General features: G+C 41.2%; 1 protein-coding gene across 2 annotated transcripts in view; it reads right to left on the reverse strand.

Moving 5' to 3' along the window:
* Positions 1-21,214, reverse strand: part of CSNK2A2 (casein kinase 2 alpha 2) — a 38,948-nt gene extending 17,734 nt beyond the window's left edge. Inside the window, exons 1-4 of one of the 2 annotated variants that reach the window (XM_080936827.1) lie at positions 20,790-21,214; positions 20,035-20,146; positions 10,278-10,379; positions 6,890-6,940 (exon numbers count right to left, since the gene is read on the reverse strand). In XM_080936827.1, coding sequence (XP_080792953.1) covers positions 6,890-6,940; positions 10,278-10,379; positions 20,035-20,146; positions 20,790-20,893 — 369 coding nt within the window. In that variant the 5' untranslated portion in view covers positions 20,894-21,214. The remainder of the gene's footprint in view (positions 1-6,889; positions 6,941-10,277; positions 10,380-20,034; positions 20,147-20,789) is intronic. The other variant, XM_080936828.1, reaches the window with a different exon arrangement.
* Between the last annotated feature and the right edge of the window lie 237 nt (positions 21,215-21,451).

Raw genomic sequence — 21,451 nt, forward strand, 5'->3', positions numbered from 1 at the left:
TGGCCCCAGACAACTGCTGTGTTGATAGGGGTTCAGCCCTGGGTGGCCCTTGAGAGTTGATCTGTGCTCAAGAACACTCACTCACCATTTCTGCCAGGAACTTCCAGCTTCCTAACTCCCCAGCCTTGTGATTCAAAGCAGGTTTCTTATCTAGTACTTGGTCAAAATTTGCAACCAGGATGTACAGGTCTAAGCTTTAGATACCAACCTGGGTGAGTCGGATCAATTGTACAGGCTGTGCTAAACTGAACCATGAAGTCAATAAATAGCCCATAAAATAGAAAAGACCAAATTCACAAACTCAGAGTGAGAGGATTTTTACTTGCAGAAAACCAATGGGTTATTTTACTTGAACCCCTAACCCTATAAAAGGCTTTCTTCTCATATCATGGACTATCTATATCAATCATAGTATAAAGAGCCTAAGGCATAAAAAAAGTCTTTGGGCTGTCAACAAAGTATTTCTGATTATTCGAACCAGCACCAATTTTACTGAATATGAAAAACATTGCCTACACAACAGTGCTTTGAATTATTTCATTACAAAGTCCTTAATGGCTAGCTACCACTCACCAGACTTCCCCCCCTCCAGGAGTTCTTGGTGGAAGAAGTTTAAGCTCCATCTGGGCCATGTAACCACCTATGCTTCGAATTAAGGCCTCTCCAGGGCAACCTGGCTTCCTTTAATAATGTTACTACATCCCCACCACAGACTCCAGGAACCACCTTCTTCTCTGAAGACACCATGTATCTGCCCCTCCACTGTCCTTTTCCAGTGTTCTTCCTGCAAACCATCCTATCAGCTTTCTACAGAGAAACAGGAGTCCTCTCCCCTCTTTGAATCCTAGGCCATGCCACGATCTCCCTCTAAAGCAGTGGTTCTCAATCTTCCTAATGCTGCAGTCTTAGTTTCTCATCATGTTGTGATGACCCAACCATAAAATTAGTTCACTGCTACTTAGTAACTGTCTTATGCTGTTATAAATTGTAACATAAATATATGATCCCCAACACCCAAATGGGTTGTAACACACAGGTTCAGAAACACTCTCTAAGGTGTTCACAGCACAGTGAGATTCTCAGTGGCCCTATAAGATACTAGCAGCAACCTGGAGTTCCAGAAGTAAATCCTCACAGTTGTGAACATAAAACTGTCTCCTGCCTAGAGCTCCACGTTCATGTTGCCCAAGTAACTGGCTAGGCACATATGAGAAGGGAAACAGGTGCCCTCAGCCGATGGTGGGCACTGCCATGGTGATTCGAGATCTCTGAACTCTTCCCCTTTCTCCCAAATACAATACAACATAGATCCATTGCATAGCTGTAACCCACATCCATTTCCTCTACCAAACCCTCAAGTCAAGTCCTCGCACAGCAGGACATACAGAAGGTCCACCTCATCCACGCTTGCTTTTATAATGCTTGCCAGTTAGTAGAACAAAACAGAACCTATCTTCCAAGAACTAGCAGAGTCCATGGGAAATTAGAAAGAAAACCTTTTTAAGAACCACTTTCCCTCCAGCTATGTGGAGAGTATTAACCAAATAACTGCAGAATGTTGGCAGGAGGTAAACATTTTACACATTTGCATAAAGAGACTTATCAAAAACAAACCAAGCCTATGTTTCCCGAAAGATTATGAGCTCACAAGTAAAGGCACTTGCTGCCAAACCCAATGACCTGAGTAAGATCCCTAGGACCCATAGAGACCAAAAAAAAAAAAAAAAAAAAAAAAAAAAATCCACACACACACTAGAACCCATGTGTATATGCATGCACGCACACTAAATGTAATAAAGTGAAAATGTAAGGAAAAAAACCATTTTCCCACTCCAAATCAGCTTCAAAGCCTCAAGCACACTCATGGCTCCTGAAATCAGTTCTACTACAGGTGTGATCTAAGAAGACATTTTATTTCTAAATCTACCCTGGCTTTTAAAATAAACCCCACAGCATCTGAGGAGACTGGAAGACACTGCAATTTAATAACCAGGCCTGAGGTCTCCTATGCAAAGTTACAGACACCCAAGATATGGTCACACTGGGCCTCACTTATTCCTATGCATGAATGCAGATGGTTGTGAGCCACAATGTGGTTGTTGGGAATTGAACTCAGGACCTCTGGAGGAGCATTCAGTGTTCTCAACCACTGAGCCAACTCTCCAGACCTTATAACATTCTTACTTAATGCACAGAAAACTGACATGTCTCAACAGATACCTTTTCCTTTAGACTTGTTCTGAGACAGGATCTTCCTATGTAGCACAAGGTGACCTTAAACTTGCTATGTAGCCTAGGTTGGCCTTGAATTTAGAACTCAAGTCTCTCAAGCACTGGGATATAGGTGTGTGCCACCATATCCAACTCTTGAGAACTTTCAAGTTGAGGTGTACCCTATCAAGTAGTCACTCTTAACTCTTAGAGATGACTGCCATTTTAAAATAAAGTTTTGTCTTTTTAAGGGCTATGTTTCTTTTACTACTTAACTTTGACATATAGGAAACAGTTGGTGGTTTTAAAGAAAGAATTAACCAAACTAGCGCACTTCTACCATGAAATCACCAGGAAAAAATGAGTTAAGATCACAAGAGAACTAACTGCCATAGTTAAAACATGACCCACATTAGAACCAGTGAACACCAACAGTTTCCAAAGAGCAAGCACTATACAAGCTGGGTATTTTAGGTACTTGGGACCCAATATGTTTCTACTGTCAGGTAATTTTCAGCTTTTAGAATTTTTGCATTAGCATAATGAAGTATCTTGGTTCTTAGATCCAAGCCTAACATAAAATTCATCCATGGTTTTGTTTTTGGGATAAATTTTATTCTATTTTATTTTTAAGCAGGGTTTTATGTAGTCCAGGTTAACCTCAAACTCCCCTTTGCTTCTGCCTTTTGAGTGCTGGGATTAGGGCTCCAGCCATAACATCTGGCCAAAATCCATTTGTGTTTCATAGACACAGACCACAAATCTAAGTTCATACCATTTCTTTTGAGACAGGGTCTTACTCTGTAGTCCTGGATGGCATCAAACACAGAGATCTACCTGTCTCAACTTCCCAAGTGGTAAGATTAATGGCATGTACCACCACATCAGCTTATTTAAGATTTTAAAGATTTTATTTATTTATTTTATGCATGTAAGTACACTGTCACTCTCATCAGACACACGAGAGGGCATCATCGGACGGATCCCATTACAGATGGTTGGGAGACACCATGTGGTTGCTGGGACTTGAACTCAGGACCTATGGAAGAGCAGTCAAAGTGTTCTTAACCGCTGAGCCATCTCTCCAGCCCCCCAAATTTTAAATAGTTAAAAACTTACATGATATGGTTCCCATTGTCTACTTTGTGGGGTGATGTTGTACTGTAGTAAACAGTCTACATTTGAGATCTTTAGACTAGGGATGCACAACCTGGACAGATCATATTCTCTGGACACAAGTATAATCAAATTAGGAATCAACAAAGATGTTTTTGAAATGCCCAGTTTATCTTGGACCATATGCTCTCAAACATATATCTCTAAAAGATATTTTGGGGGACAATAGTTACTGAGAATAGTTACATGATAGTAGACGGATTACAGTGTAAATAACTAAATATCTTGGATTCTGTGACTACACAAGAAAAGGCTCAGTTCCAGTAACAGCACATTCAAAAACCAGGTATAATAATGTCCAAGTAACTGTAAGATGACTCAGCAAAAAGATGAAGATAGCGATGGAATGGAACATCAAAACATCAAACCCTGTCTGGTCCACCTGGGCAATGGGCTAATAGTGGCCACTGTGTAAAAAGTCTGGGGAGAAAACCCATAATCCACAAGTTCACAATTTGCATTTTGAATTTAAAACCTGTCATCTAACATTAACAAACAAAAAGTCAGGAAGAGAGCCCCCTAGATTTATACACCGTGTGAACACATTTAGAGACTGCAGTGAGGAAAAACTACCCAAACTTACTTTACAGACATGAAATAATGTAGATATTGAGATGTCTCCATAATGAAAGGAAATGTACATATCAAAGCTGATTACCAATGAGCCAATAAAAAAAAAAATCTCTAAACTAGTTGTATAGACTGCATTGTTGCTTCTGTTTTGATGTTCAGTACTAGGGATGGAGCCCAGGGCCCTGTGCAAGCTAGGGAAGTGCTAAGTGAGCACCCATCACTGAACAACTACATAAGCCATGTCACTGATGCCTCACCCTGACATTCAGCCAGGACAAATACTCTTTAGATAGTACTCGAAAGCCAGTTATTAATACACCTCACAGTCAAAGGGAAATGATGAAAAGGAAAACCAAGCCTTCTCATTAACACACACACAAGACAAAATAAAAAAATCCTTCTTAATGACATAAAGATGAACAGATTGCCACTGGTAACCTGCCATTTCATCTAGAAGATAAACCATCTAAGAGCCAGCATTCACTCACCCATCTAAAACACACAATAGTTAAATGTTCTTTTAGGCTGACCAAAATAGCATGGCTCAGTGTTCAAAGGGGATTCCTACCCCTCTGCTTCACCTGAAGGTTCTCTAAAGTTACAGTCCTGGGAGGAATGGACTCCAGAACTGGGAGCAAAACAATAGTTTGAAGCCAAGAAAGCACGTTCATGGACCCTATAAACTTAAAAAGCTGAAAGTTCAGGCAAACAGTGAAGAGCCCATAAGCACACAGTTTCAAACTGAGAAACACAGAAAGGTCCAGAAATGGACAGACCCAGTTATGTCTGAAAGAGAGTAAACAGCAAGCTGAAAAGCAGCAGCTGTAAGCTAGCCCACCAACATCACCGAAATCTGCCTAAGACCCTATAGCACTCAAATGGAGATCAGTGAGACCCAACAGCCAAGGTATCCTCAAGACAGGAGGTGACTGCTGTTCAGATCATTACTCCAAAACAGGAGCAGCAACTATCAGAGACAATGAAACGTTGAAGAAAAATAGATAAATAGCATGGGGAGAAGATACAACTATCTCTCTGAGAAAGCAGATATTACATAAAGTGCAAGAGAATTCTATTTTTAAAAGTTCAGAGACTGAAATGGACTTCTAAAATACAAAATCTAACATCTGAATTATATTCTAGACAGCGAGAACAAAACGGGGGGGGGGGGGGGGGAATCAAAGATATGGAAAGCCATGAGCTTTCAGATGGATAAAGCTCAGCAAGAATCCAGAACAAAGGATGAAAGGTGCCCACGGGAAGGCACATGTTTGAACGTTCTGAAGACTGGGAATGAAGAGAAATTCCTAAACACTTCCAGAAAAAGGAAAGAGAAATCTTTAAATCAAACAGGAATGGCACCAGTGCTGACACTGGAACAAACTCTTCAAGACTGAAGAGATCAGGAATTCAACACAGAATTATAGTGAAGTGAGGAGGATAAAAGATGTTCTCAAATATGCAACTTTCAAAAATGACTGATCCCTGTAATTTCTTTAAAAGCACATCCTTCAAAAGGATATTCTTTAAAAGACTATCCATGTCTTTAGAACACCTCCTTTAAAGGTCCAAATCCCAGAGAAAGGCTTTCCAGGACATTAGAATTTGTTAACTTCCCACAGAACCTGGCAGATACCTTTGAGAAACACAAAATGCTGCTCACTGATTTTACCTGTTAGGAAGTTATAATAAAAACATTTGTTACATACAGAAAAGGTATAAAATTTACTACTTCATTTTGAGTAAATGTATCTCTTTAGTTTTCTTTAGATATCCTTAGAGATTAGCTAAGAAAATTACATGTGCAAATAAGGTTCTTCCATTTCATCTGCAACACAAATGCTGGATACCAGCATCTGACAAAATGGTTTTATCTCTAGCCTCTCCCTCAACAATTCATAAGTGTCTGATTCCTTGCCAGAGAGCTGTAATCACCTACAAGTCCTCTCGGACTCCTGGAAATCAACATCACTATTTTGTTTTTATATCGTTTTCAAACTGTGTTCTAAAAAGGGTTTTTTTGTTGTTGTTTTGTATGTCTCAACACCAGAAACATCATTAGTAGGCTCATGTTTTTAGGCTCCACGAATAAATACAACAAAACAAATTCATGAACCAAGTTTAAAGCTGCACATGGCTGCTTATTTATAACCCCAATGCTCAGGAAACTGAGGTAGAAAGGTCATGATGAATTCTAGGCAGGCCTGGGATAGTGTCTCAAAAAATCATCCAATGTTTAAAACATTCTCTGAAAAGAATGCTTAGCTGAGCACAGTGACATACACTGAGTACATCTCAGTACTCTGTAGGCTGAGGCAGGAGGATCTCTAAGTTTGGCTGGTCAACAGAGCAAGTTCTAGGATGGTCAGGGATACAAAAACTATGGATATAAACAAACTCTACCATTTAAAATCGGATATCGGATCAAAAATAAGACAATGTAAGTATCCCAAGACAAGGCTTTTTAACAACAGAAACTCAGTAGTTTTGCTAGCAACTGTAGTGTATATGAACATATTTATTGTATATGAACACATGAATATATTTTGCTTCGATCCAATGACTCCTTTGACAGAAGTTCTCTTTCCACTTATCTTTTTCTTTCAGCAATGGCAGATGTCATGAAAACCAAAGTTACCACCCACTAAAACCATGCTGTATAAAACAAGTGAGCTACAGATGAGGCATTACATCTCATGTTACATAGAGGACTCCATAGTGCAGCCAACTCCTTAAGGAAGAAAGTCAAAGGGCAATGAAAAACTCGTCTAGATTCAAGAACCCCAACCAAGGCCTGCAATATTTGGGATCCAAGTTGTCATCTGACTCACCAACAGCATCCATGACTGCTTTGATTCAGAGTTCAAATGGTACCCAAGCCACTCCCTCCTACCCCCATTAACCCCATGCCAGAAAGAAGCATACACACCTTAAAATCTGTATTATTGATATATTCAAATACCAAAGCTGGTGTCTTTGACTGAAAAAGAGAACAGTGATTTTTTTTAGATACTCAGACAGTAATAAATGCAATTTGCAGGGTCCCACCCTCAAGCCTCACAGAAGAAAAGGCGATTCCCAAATCAGAGACAGCCTAGGTTTTCTTGTTATTGTGTGTCCATCTCCAAAGAGACCAGAAGAAGGCAGTGGAGTCCCTGGGGCTGAAGTACTAGGCAGCTGTGAGCCGACCGAGCTAAGGTCCTCTGTAAGAACACCAAGTACTCATATGCTGATCAATCTCCTAACTTTTTTTTTTTTTTTTAATTTTGAAGTATTTACGATGTCTGCATTGCTTCAAAATAACTGGGAAAAGTGGGAGAGGGGCAGGGTTATAGGTTGGCATGAGGGTGAATACTGCTCAAGTTCAGTCATGTTCAGTGGGCACAATATATACTATTTACCTCTGTATGTGTAAAGTTTTAAAAAGGAACATTATTCCCCAAATGATTCAGCAGCAGCCCTGAGCAACTCATTACGTTTATTAAGATTTACTCTCAGCAATATCCCAAGTCTGTAGTAAGAGCTGCACACTTTGATCTTGGGTTAGAAAGCAAGATGCATCTGACAATTTTTATACATTTGCAGAATCTTAAAAGATCCTCTGGGCTCAGAGGTCCACAAGTGTAATCAAACTTTTAAAAGCAGTACAGGTGGAGAGATGGCTCAGTGGTTAAGGGCAGTTGCTGTGAAAGCAAGAGGACTTAAGTCTAAATCCCCCCACACTATGCAAAAGCTGGTTATTATAATCTCTGGTATGCTGAGATACGAAGATCCCAGACGCTCACCAGGCACCCAGCCTAACTGAAAAGACTTCTGGCTTCCAAACACATGCATCCCCATACACATATGCATAAGGTACATAGTACATAACACAAACTCTTGACACAAAACCATAGTCTTTAATGAAACTAGTAAAGTGGTCAGTTTAGTCCTTCCTTGTAGAAATCTATAGCTTCAAATGTCAGGTGAAATCATGCTAAGTGGCAGAAATAATGTTTAAAAACTGGAAGAAAAGCAGGGGTTTTAGGGTTATAAAAATTAAAATTTATCTCAAAAATCTTTACTACTGAGAAATTTAGCTCAAGGTTCCTAGGGAATGGGCCATGGCACACACACAGGCCTTTACTTGGGCAATGCAAAATTCAAACGCAACAAGAACAAATGATTCTAACATTTTTATCAAGAACCTGACCTTTCTACAGACTCAGAGAAGCCTAATACTCTCAAATTCAGGGGCTAAGGCATCCCTTCCCATTTCCACGTATATCAATTAAAAAGGAATTTAATTCAAATGCGTATAAGTATGTTTTTGCTGTGTGCAGGTGAGTACAGCTATCCACAGAAGCCAAGTGTCTGATCCCTCTAGAGCTGGAGTTACAGGTGGCTCTTAGCTATCTGACACTGGTGCTGGGAATAAAACTCAGGTTCTCTGGAAAATAACATGTGCTTTTAACCACTTTCAAGTCTTACTTCAATTTTTTGCTTAACTCATATATTACACACACATGTTAACAAGTTACAAATACTACGTCAGGTATCAAGTAAGTTCAGTTAACTGAAAGGGGGATGGAGGAAGGAACATGGGAGAGAAGAGAAAGAGGGGGAAGGAGGTGCTTACAAACCATATATTGACTCATATTTGTCTACTACGTGCAAGGCCCTTAGGTTTAGTCCCTAGGACCATCTCTTGAAGTCTTGGTTTTGTGTGTGTGTGAGAGTGAGAGACAGACAGACAGTCTAACTCAGATTGGCTTTAAATTCCCTAGGTAGTTGAGAATGACCTTGAATTTCTGACCATTCATTTGGCTTCCATTTTCTATGTGCTAGAATTATAGGCATACATCACTTTGCCTAATTTATGCAGTTTTAGAGATCAAGCTCAAGGCTATAACTATAACTATAACTCAGCTATACCCCCAGCTATACCCCTAAATTTACATTTTCTAAATATGGTGTGTGTGTTCTTTAAGTGAGGAATATCCATTTTTATTTCAAAACACACACACACACACACACACACACACACACACACACACACACACACAGTGAATTTACATTCTCAAGTGGACAAACCCATTTTAACCTGAACATTAAGTAGTTCTGGGCTAGTCATCAATCTGAACTAAGCAGGATAGATATATTATTTAATGACAATCAGTTACAAGCTTATATGTAACAACCCATTCTCAGGCTTGATCAGGTTCCAAAAGAAAAATATTTTCTCATCCTATTATCACTGTGCAGGAGGGCAAGTTATGTAATTTGTCGATTTTTGTTTCCTTACAGTAGTGTCAACAATGGCAATACAAACCCTTGGATCACCACGGGGATTACATGGTGTGATGCAACGAAGTACTCAGCACAGCACCTGCCTACATTAGAGGATGAGGATGTCCTCAGCAAAAGAAGCAAAGACCTGCTTCTTGAATAAGCTTATGTGAAGCTCTCCTAGAGAACAGGGAGATAATCAGACAGAGCAGGTGGACAACAGCAAGAGGACACAGTGGCATGAAGGTGATCTCAAAGATCAAAGCCTAGACAATCAAATACTACCATGCTCCTCCTTAGGGGAGAAACTGTGAATAGCATCCTAAGATAGGTCAAACTTGAGACTATTTTATGATTTCTAAAAAAAATTATTATTGTGTATATGTATATATACATATGTATGATGGCACACGTGCCATGGCACATATGTGGAGTCAGAGGACAGCTCTGTGGAGCAGGCTCTCTTTCTACCCTGATATGGGATCAAACTCTAGTCACCAAGCCTGTGTGACAAGTGCCTGTACCCACTGAGCCATCTTGCCCCAAATGAAGCAATTTAGTTGTAAATATTTATTTATTTATTTATTTATTTGTACATATACAATGTGAGGTGCTTGTGGTTGATGCAGAACTAAAGACTAGCAATATGTAATAGTTTTCAAAGAACTAGTGATCTGAGACATGCTTAATTCTCTACACTAGAATCAACATAGATATTTCTAAGATCAGGCCCCTAGAGTGAGGTAAGATAATGCAAACTGGCAGTGAGAAGCATTCAAAAACACAACAAAAGCAGGGCTTCAGGGTATTTAGCAAACCTTTGTGGGCTAAACCAAAGAAACAGGGAACAAGTCTGGTGTGTATATATTTAGATTCCATTTAATGGTGATTGCTGGCTTACCACTGGATGTGACTGTTGTACGGTTTTTATACCCCCTCAGCAGTATTACCAGTGCCATCAGCCCATTATGCAGCACCATACAAGGTCCTGGGTGTTAAACAACCCACCCCAAATCCACTAGCACATGCCCCAGCCACCAGGCACCTACCACAGGGTCCTTTACAGTGTCAATCAGCTTAATGATATTTGTTCCACCACGAAGGTTCTCCAGAATCTTAACCTCTCGTTTTATCTTCTTTTTCTTCACTGGCTTAAATACACAAGAGTAATCAGAAGTGAGACTCCTTTTGAAGTTAACATAATAAATACAACTTTAATCAATGTTAAGGTAACACCGTGGATTGTTTGCTGTGTACTGTGTTGTGTTAAAAAATATACTTAAATTAGGAGAGAAAGTGAGCTTACCCATAGTAATCTTTTAAGTTAAACATTTTAGTTTTAGAATATATAAGTAGTTACATCTAGGGCTTTTAGCAAACTTTAACATTCATGTAGTATTTTAAAAATAAATGTATGTTTACTGGATTAATGCCAAATGTGTCATAGCTCTGAACATCTGTAGCCCATGGACAAATGGAAAAACTGAAATAAAATGGCCAGACACCCGCTCTTCCATGAGCTACATGTAATTGTGTCTTAGGGGAAAGAACCAGTTCACTGACATCAAGTTACAAACTTGTTTCCAAGCTGCTGGCTCCCATTTCCTACTGCCACTCCCACTTCCTTCATAGCTAGAATCAAATCAGCTCAGAGCCAGTAACTCTCCCAGTAGATCTCATTCCTAGAGAGAGAAAGCTGTTGGATCAGCAAAGGAGAAAGCTGATCTCATCTAGCACTGACTGCTGACTGCTAAGGCACATCTACAAGATGGAAAATTAAAGTTCTTAGAAACACAATATGTGTATCATTTCCTGTCTGAAGTTAATAAAAGCAGTTTGAAAAGGCAAGTATATCATGATCAATAGTTTATAACTCACTTATGACAGTATCATAAGTGCACACCAGTGAGTGTGCAGCACATGTAACTCTCTGACTTTCACCTACTGACTGAGGAGGAGGTCCACTGACCCCCACGAAGCCTCTAAGTAGGAGGGTCAGCAGCAGAGGAGCTATTCACCCTAGGTCACAGCTGACAGAAGCAAGACTCAGGCCTAGCAACCTGACTGCCCAGCAGCAAACTCTTCTTCTCTGGGCTTTTCAAGGAAGAGACCGAGCTAAGGAAATGGATGACTATTGTTAAAGCACTGTTATTATAATAGCAAGGTAAAGAGAGGCCCAGGACTTCCACAATGATAAAACATGGGCTGGGAAGGTGACAAAATGGTTCAGTAAGTGCTTGCTATCAAGTCTTGATGACTTGAATTCAATCCCCAGAACCCACAAGGTCAGAAAGACCCACTCTCACAATTTGCCCTCTGACTTCCAAATGTTCAGCACACATACATACGACACACTCACACACATGCTATATCTACACATATACATACATATATGCATATAATTTTTTAGAGCTCAGAGATGACAACGCAGGTTGGTCACTGAAACATGCCTATGAGCATGAGCAGGGAAGGTGGGCTAGCTGGAGAAGTGGCTCAGCAGACAAGAGCTGTTTAAGCATGAGGACCTACGCTCAGACCCCTCAGTGCCTAGGAAATAAGCCAGGCATGACTGTAGCTTGTTGGTTGGCCAGCCTAGCAGAATAACAGTGAGCTCTAGGTTTAATGATACTGTCTTAAGGAAGTAAAGTGGAGAAAGGATAGACCAGGACAGCATTGTCCTCTGGTCTTCTCCAGGATAGCTGGACACCACATACAAAAGGCAGGAGGAGAAAGACTGAAGAGAGAGAACAGTATCACCTGCAACAGTGTCCACCTGGGGAGCAAACACAGCTGTGTGCTTATAAGCCAGCTGCCACGACACTTCCCCACTGTGCCAAGGTTCCCAGCAGAGATCTGACTACCGTGCTCTTCCCATCTCTTCTTACTTTTTCGGTCTCTGTAATCACAGGCCTCAATGTTTGGGAGAAACCAAGCGCCATAAAACCCAATTTAAAACAGCCAGGGAAGGAAACATAAATGGCAAGTAGCTTATAAGTCTAAGATATGCCAACATCATGAACTAGTTCAGATCTAAAAAAGAAAACAAATGAATCTAACTCACGAGCTGTGATTTTCCTCACAGTGAAGAGAGAAGAACTAGCAAATGAAAATAAAACCAGACTAGGTATCAGTACTGAGTTAATGTTAATTCTTATTTTTTAACGTGATGCTATAGAACTACGTGAGAAACTACCATTTTAAGAAAAATACTAAAACACTTAGGGATGATTGTGATTTACTCTTCAAATAGATCATAAAAAACATGTTAAACATACTATATTTATGTACACACATCTGAAAACATATACTTGTCTACATAAATGTGGGGTGTGTGTGTGTGTGTGTGTGTGTGTATGGTCTATTTACGGGAGAAAAACTGAGAAGGATGAAGCCAACGTTCAACCAAAAAAGCCCTCCTGCTTCTGACAGCACCCACTCACAAGGACAGACAGCACACAAACTGCTTTGATGCCACTGCTACCTTCTCCAGCCTTCACAGGAGTGCAGCTCCTCAAACCCAGAATGACTGAACTGTTTTCACCATGTCTAAAGAGAACTTAGAGTGCAGCTAAAGCACACTCGGATGCTCTAAACCTACCCAGACCAGACTGGGAACAGCTGGGAAACTCTGAAATGGTCCACAGAACCCACAACAGCTGGAGTACTCAAATGCTGCCAGATACCAAGACGATTCAAAAAAAAGAAAGTGACCCAAAGCCCAGGACAGACCCCTCCAAAGCACAAGGCAGGAAGCAGCTCCATCTGCCTCTCTGTACTGCTCTGAGCCTAAGGAAGATTCCAGAAACTAACTACAAAAGAGCTTGAAGAGTAAAAGAGATCCTTTAATTCTACAAATGGAACGAGTGAAGACAAGAAGATTTATCAGAGAGCATTGCCGACATGTTTAAAAGCTTTACAAGTTTTACCGAAATATAGATGCTTTGACTCTCTTGTATAAAGCACAGTCCCACTGGCTACCAGTTAGAAATCACCAAGCATGCTACCACTACCAGGGCTCTAGGACATTTATCTAATTCAGATGGTATCTGTTTCAAAGACTCAAACAGCATTAGTCTAGCTGTTTTCCAAACTGATTTTCTTTCAAAGTAGATAAAACAGCAAAAAAGTTAACTTGCCACCCTGCTGCCACAGCCCTGGAGCACTGGGATCAGAAGCATTACTACCACGTATGCTGAGAACATATTTTAAACAAAGAAAAACAAGTTTAACTACAAAAACTTGTTTAACATTTAAAATGTTTTAAAGGTACACTCAAAAAATGAAAATAGGGCAAAGTGTCTGTTCAGAGAGTTTTCCGCACATGCAGGGCAGTGCTGGACATCTGGAAGACCCTTGCTCAAAGTAGCCCAGATCTAAAAAAAAAAAAAAAAAAAAAAAAACAACAAAATATAAGCTGGTGACACGCTGTAGAAAAGTCAACAAACCCCATCACCTTCTTACTCAGCCCAGAGCTTCACTCCTTTAGTGCCAGTGCTATGTACCTTCATGACAGGATTAACTGCAATTCAGCCTGTCAACTCTTGCTTATCAATGAAATGTGAATCAGGACCTCAATTCATTAAAGAAGGTATCAAAGGCAAAGCCCTTTTAAAATTTATTTCCAAGTTCAACTAGATTGATAAATTCCAGACAGAGATAATATAGCCTCTAACTTTCAAACTTTGATTCTACCATCAAACCAATGACTGCTGAACAAGGTGTGCACCCATCCCTTGATGAAGAATTATAATCAACAATGGGTGCCAGGAATGAAGGAAGACAGAGGAGGGAACAGGCTTAGCCAGGCTGACATGGACACCCTCATTTGCATACATCTTTGAAAACCACTACATTTGACCTACATAAAATATTAGCTAGCAACTTTTCCTCTAATCTTTCAAGTCTCACCATTCTAATTACACTACCAATTCCTTGAGGGGAATTAGTCTCAAAACTAAAGAAGAAAAAAAAAAAAGTACAAAGGCAAAGAATAAAATCCCAATGACAACAACATTCCATTAAGGAAACTAAAAAAGAAGAAAGTTAGCTAGTGTGATGGCATATACTTGTAATCTTAGCAGTTGGGGGACTGGTACAAGAGAAGTTCAAGGCCAGCCTGGGTTAACTGGTAAGACCTTGTCTCAAAAAAGAAAACAACATTAAAACACAAAACATGTTGATGAGCAAGCATACAAAGAAGAATCCTCACATACTGCTGTTGACATTACAAAATGGATCAGCTACTGTGAAAACTTCTTCAAAAGAAGAAAGTAGTCAGGAATGGTGGCACAGGCCTATAATTCCAGCACTCAGAAGGCTGAGGCAAATCCTCAGTTCAAGGCCAGCCTAGGCAACTTAGAGATGCCATCTCTATATAAATAGGGAGATAAATTACCATATAAACCACCAATTGCACTTCTGAATATATACCCAAAAGCAGCAAGGCATAGGCTCAAAGAGGCATTTGCACACCATGTTCAAAGCAGCTCAGGTCAGTGACCTGTGGCAGCTCAGTGCTGGCCACTGATGAACAGATAGATAAAAGTCCATTACTTATCCTCTAAAAGGAAGGAAATTAAATTTTTTTTAGTTTTCTTTGAAACAGGGTCTTATACTGAAGCCTAGGTTTGCCTTGAACTTAAGGTAATTCCCTCGATCTCAGTTTCTGAAGTGTTGGAATTACAGGCCATGTCTAGCAAAAACTAAACCGAATCATATATATCTATATCTATCTATATATATATATATATGGGCAGCATGTTACATCAAATACACCAGTCATAAGCCAGATTTATGATTTCATTTATGAGATACTGAATAGCCAAACAACAAATAGTGGTTGCTAGGAGCTGGGAAGATAGAAGATTGGAGAAGCATTATTTAATAGGTATAGTTTTAGTTTTACAAGATAAAAAGAGCTATGCAGATAAATGGTTGTAATGGTCCTAACAGCATTATGAATTTATTTAATCCCACAAACTGCACGCTTAGAAATGGTTATGATGGTTAAATTTTATGCTATATTCAATATATAGAATAAGGCGGAGGGTTGCAAAGCATGGAGCAGAGCCTTTTAATCTCACCAAGTTAATGTTACAACCCGTTGGCTATTGGCTTTGCTTTTAAAATTGTTCAATTAGTTCAACTGCAACACTGTTATTACTGTATCATATTGCTCTCCCAGCACCAAGCTTATTAAGCACATTTAATCTTCTGAGGTAAATTAATTCTCTTCCTACAGTTTATCCAAAGCATCAAAGAGCTAAGTATTGGACCTGACATCTAAATTTCAGGCAGTTTACTCTTTGGGCATACTCTGGAAAGAAAAACACTACAGATTATGATAATATCAGCTACATACCCTTCTACCTTTATATCACATAATCCCATTTTACAGATGAGAGAAAAAAAGAGCCAAAGGATATAAACGAGCAACTCAAGTCCTCTGCCCTGTTTTTCACATGGCTAACAGTCTACTCAGATTATGAAATGGTAGGTTGTAAATGCCACAAGAAGCCTTGAGCCAAACACAATGTAAACTTTTCACACACAATTCACTCTTAGATTATCTCTAATGTATTAAAGGGATTAAACTATATACTGAGAAATCTGGCAAGTAATTGTTGTGAGACTTAGAGAAACTATATAGTCAAAAAGAAGAGTCAAATGACCCTTTCACAGGGGTCACCTAAGACCATAAGAAAACAGATATATTTACATTATGATTCATCACAGTAGCAAAATTATAGTTATAAAGTAGCAATAAAAATAATTTTATGGCTGGAGGTTACAGCAGGAGGAACTGTATTGAAAAGGTCACATCACTAGGAAGGTTGAGAACCATTGTTCTAAAGAAACTGGTGCAAGATCAGCAAGATGTCTCAGCAGGTAAAAGCACGGGCTGCCAGTGACCTGAGTTCAATCCTGGGACCACAGTATGGAAGGAGAGAAACAACACCTGCAAATCATCCTGTGATTCCACACATGAACCATGTATCTTCCCCTCCCCACAAAGCAAGCAAGCAAGCAAGAGATTTTAAAAAGTAAAAACCAAACACAATAAGACCACCACCAAGGCCTAAAATTGAGAGCAGACAAAGCAACAAGCATGTTTCTGTACTTACACAAATTCAGTCATCAAACCCAACTTCCAAACCATTCTCTTTAGAAGAGTAAATTCAGAGACAATTCCCTTTTACTTCCAGTGAATGCCTTTCTACTCTTCCATAACAATCCAGAATTACCAAGAAGTCAATCATCTAACGTCTCCATTTCCTCTGAGACAGATTCCTATTCACAGTACCCGCACTCATTCTACGTTCCTAAGGAAATCAGTCTGGTGTGCTTCTAAAGGATTCTAAGCAAGTACATTTTGTGATTCTACTTAACTTTCTATGTATGTCCCTATAATGTCAATGTTACAAATAACTCTGACCAGTTTACACACAATTTCTAACACTTTGTATTACTAATACTCTTTTAATAATCACTCATAAACTATGAAACATTCGCTAAAAGTAGAATTCACAAAAAAGTGAAACTTTTATTAACATGCCTCTGTATAAAGATGTATTGGTATGTATGCTTAAATGAAGACACCTATCCTTAGACAGAGTGGGTCCAGAGAGGGAGCATTTCATCTTAAGAAGACACAATCATTTGGATATAACAAAGGCCACCAGCCAAGCACTAAATCATGAATAAAGAGCTGTAAATCAATGCCAATCTTCCTCTTAAGAACCTAAAATTTTATTTTCCTTTGCTGTGAGATGGAAGGGTAAGGACTAGATGCAGGACCTCAAGCTTGCTAGCGGTTGCTCTACCAGTGAACAGCCACCCTAGTCTTACCTATACATTAAACAAAACAAACAGAACGACAAATAAGTTAGACATGTTTAAGACAAATTTTAATACCACCAGTGCCTTAATCAAGAATTTTGAGATATGGACAGCCAAGATGTTTATAATATGAAATAATGCTGCTAACAGGATCCTTATATGAGAGTTTCTAAGCCGCTGCAGCACTGGTTCAAAACACTTTGATTGTTTTTTAAAAAATAGTATTACTCTTGACATGAACTCAAGAAGCAGCAGTTTAACTGAAAGCTCTCAAGGAGCCCAGGAAGAGCTGCGATCCATGCACACAAGCCTGTTCACTAATGCTTTTGTTTTACTTCTGGGTATACCTTTCTGTGAACTACAAAAGAACTAAAGAATCAACTGTTTATAATCAAGATGAAACTTTTGACATTGAAGTAGCCTTCTACCTTGTTGCATAAATAAACTCTTTAAAAAAAATCATTTCCCTTTCTTGTTAATAAAATTTCCAAATCTTCCCCAAAAGAATAAACGACATGACTTCTCTATTCATTAGAAACTTTTAAGATTAACCTCAGACCTGCACAGTTCACTTTTTCACAGATACATTAAAAAAAATCTTTAGTAAGAGTATTACCTTATTTAAAAAAAAAAAAAAAAAAAAAAAAAAAAAAAAAAAACTCGCAACGTTCCCTAGCAGCTTTTTAAATTTATAAAGTCCACTAATAGGCTCATATACCTCAATGAATGAAATATTGAGAGATATTACATGCAAGGTAAATGAAATAAAAGCCCTCTATGATCACTATACAATGAACTGTGACAGAATGACAAAGACTAATATGAAGTGTCTCTGAGGCCTGTGCCTTGTGTTTCGGTCAGCACGTGGACACTAGTCCCTTAGGAAAAGCCAACCTTTCTGGACTGCCCCAAACTGAGCAGCTGGCACTTCCAATGGCTTGATTTCCTCTGACAAAATATCACAATAGTAGATATTAGTCACAACTTCAATTTATTTGAGTAATAAGCATGACTTTGGATAAAGTCTCTGTTCTTTTTGAAAAATAATACTTTGAATTCATTATACAAACAAAACCACAATATCAATTAGTGGTTTCTTACTCTATCCTTCAAATATAAATAAAACCTACACAGAAATGCTGCAGGTCTTTGACCAAGGAGTTCTGACTGCCCTATGAGAAAAACCAAATACCTCATGAACTAGTACAAACCCTCCGGCCCAGTGCTGAAGTGAACATTCAGAGGCATGGAGAAATAGGAAAGAAGAGTTCTGGTGAAGGGCCATTTCAACAGTGCAATGTCAGGTACATTTCTTTGTGCCCAGGTCTGCTAATTTGAAGCAGTTTCCATACTGGATGTGGTAAATATATGCAAAGACTCTTTAGAGCAGAGGAAAAACTATCAAGCAACTAACCTCTGAATTTCTTCACAAGAACAATCGAAAGATAGTAATACTATGCTTCCCTAAACACACTGGGACTCATAAACACCTGAGTACTGTTCTCTTCAAAACATACCACAGGAAACTGCGCTTAGTCCAAAAATGCTATTGCACAGACATTTAGACATTTCCCTGAAACTGCTTTAGACTCGGCAAATTCAATTCTCCAAATGTGTAGCAACACAACATGGATATTCCTAACTATACTTACTTTGCTTATTCCTTAAAATGAAAATGTCTGAAGTAACTGCTATTCAAAACATGTTTGTGAAAAAAAATAATGAAAATTGTATGGTTTCCTCCAGCAAGTTCCCTGAAGGAAACATTTCTCTGCTTAAAACACAGTCATCCCATAACTACAAACCTCCTATGTACAACTCATACTTATTGGGGCCAAGCTCCCTACCTTCTACATCATTCCTTACTTCTCACCCCAGTGTCTTGGGCAGCAGCGATAGCATCATCTGCCTCTGCAGCAATTCTGCTCCTTTATCTCTAGGCCAGGATGGTAAGCAGCAGCCATTTCTTTCTTTCTTTTTTTTTTTTGATGATTTACACAATGCTAAAAATCTACACTACAATTAAACGAGGACTACCGTAAGGCACAGGCTTTTCAGTCCCAGTTTTGTTCAGGGAACCTCCACTGGGCACCGTGAAAACCAGGTGAAGTACTACCACTCTCCAGTGTTGTCTTTCACTAGTGACACACATACATGTTAAGTGGACTGACAACATGAAAGACTGCCCAGACCATAAGGTGCCAGGCGTATGCATTAAATGCTCTGACAACCATGAAGAACTGCTCGGGTCCTAAGGATCACTTTCTCAACCTAATCTTCAATCACCTGTACAGAAACTTGGCATGATCTTCATGCTCATTAAGATCATGTCTTCGTTTCGTGATAACAAAAGCCTTATCATTATCAAAGCAAGAGGGCTAGCCTTGCCACGAGATAGTTGTGTCCCAGTTCTTATTTGAGGGGCTAGAATGTACTCTTCTGTTGCCCCAAATCTCTTTTAGTGGCTGGCTTGCTGTAGCCAGCCCACCTGGAACTTTCCTGCTAAATGAAAATATCAATGGGGGAGTTGTCCTGCATCTTTGGCTTTAAACATCTCTGAGAAGTTTTGTTTTGTTTTTTTTTTTTTGGGGGGGGGTGTGGGGGGACAACTTCTGGAGAAGTTGAGAGCAGAGAGTTAAGGAGCACAACTTGGGAACCCTACACTGACAGATTCTCCACGCAAATGCTTTTCTTTCTTGTGAACACCTCTTTATTCCACAGCAGATACAACGCCTCTCATAAGTTTGTTTGAGAAGTTCAGAATTTACACTTTAACTGTTCCTGACCTATCGAATTCAGAGTCAAGACCAGCATGCACATTTTCTGTCAAGTTCACAGGGGAAAAGAATGTGGTAGGAGTGCATCAGAAGATCTATAAGAGCTTGATTCGATTATTCTGGGATGGCTGGTGCTTTTGCCCTGGGTGGGGGGGGGGGGGGAGGTTACATGCCACTGTAGGACACTCACCTTGAGAATTTTTACAACCACCCTCTCATTGTTGGTGATGTTAATGGCCTCAAAGACTTCACTATACTTGCCCCGACCAAGTTTTCGAACCAGCTGGTAATCATCTTGATTACTGTGAAAGGCAAGAGATATACATAAATGCCAAGCTTTGGGATTAAGCAAGCCTATGGTCACTATACATCCATCACCCAACTCCAACTAATCAAGCATTTCAAAATATTCCTAACATCACACCTCAACGCCTTCTCTAAATGAAAGCCACACAGAAGCTTGGCTCCCTTCATTCTGCAGAGTTCCTAACCTAACTGACTCTAAACAAGGGGACGAAGGGGCAGTCTTATGAGCCCTGTTAAGGGTACTGAGAAAAGCATCCCCCCTGGTGGTACTGGGGTGCCCGCCTGCTGGGGACTCCACAGCACCTGCTTCCCATTTCACCCCCTCCAGGGGGCCCAGGTTCAAAATGAGCCTACCTCCCAGCCTCATTTCAGAAAGTAAAAAGGTAGAGATTTTAACAGCTTAAGAGGACAGCCTTGGACTTCCCATCCCATAGGAAGCTCAAAGTGTGAGGAGGAAGGGCCGCCCCCACCCCTGACCCCACGCTTCTCCCCACCGGCTGCTGAGCCGGGGACCAGGGCCGTGGGGGGACAGGAGAGGCCAGGAACACGTGCGGCCGGGGCCCGGCCTCCCTGCCAGCCCCGAGGCCGAGGGGCTGGCCGGGTGCGGTTCGCGCGGGGGGCGGCCGGCGGCGGCTTTACCCCCAGCTCGGGACGTGGGCTTCGTAGTCCCAGTACTCGCGGCTCCTCAGGCTGTTCACCTCGGCGTAGACCCGGGCCCGACTGCCCGCGGCCGGGCCGGGCATGGCGGGCGGGACCGGGGGGCGCCGCGGGGCGCCGAGGGCGGCGGCGGCGCGGCGCGGGGCGCGGGGCGGCAGGCGCGGGAAGCGGCGGACTGCCGGCCGCCCGAGCAGGAGGAGGAGCGCGGCGACGGCCGGCGTCCGCGCCAGGCCCGGCCCGCGGGGGCGGGCGGACGGACGCTGGGGCCGGGGGCGCCGGCCGAACCGGCCCGGGGCCTTCAGCAGCCGGCGGGACGGCGGGGCTCGTGCTCCGCGGCGTCCTCCGCTCGGCTCGCGACCCCCTGAGGCGGTGGTGGCCGCAGCGGCAGCAGCAGCCACCGGCCGGGAGAGGGGCAGCGGCGGCGGCGGCAGCGAAGAGGGAGGAGGAGGAGGCGGAGGAAACCCGGAAAAGGGGCCGCGCTCGCTAGGAGCGGCCGCCGCCCAGCCCAGGCCCGCCCCGGCCCACAGCGCCCCCTACAGTGCAGGGGGACCGTGGCCGGTGCCCGCCCCCTCAGCGACCTCGGCACCCGTCAAGCAAAGTGGTCCTCTGTCTGCCTGCCCACCAGCAGCCACCCCGCAGGAGCC

Source organism: Micromys minutus, assembly GCF_963924665.1.
Source record: "Micromys minutus genome assembly, chromosome: 24".
Taxonomy (NCBI): domain Eukaryota; kingdom Metazoa; phylum Chordata; class Mammalia; order Rodentia; family Muridae; genus Micromys; species Micromys minutus.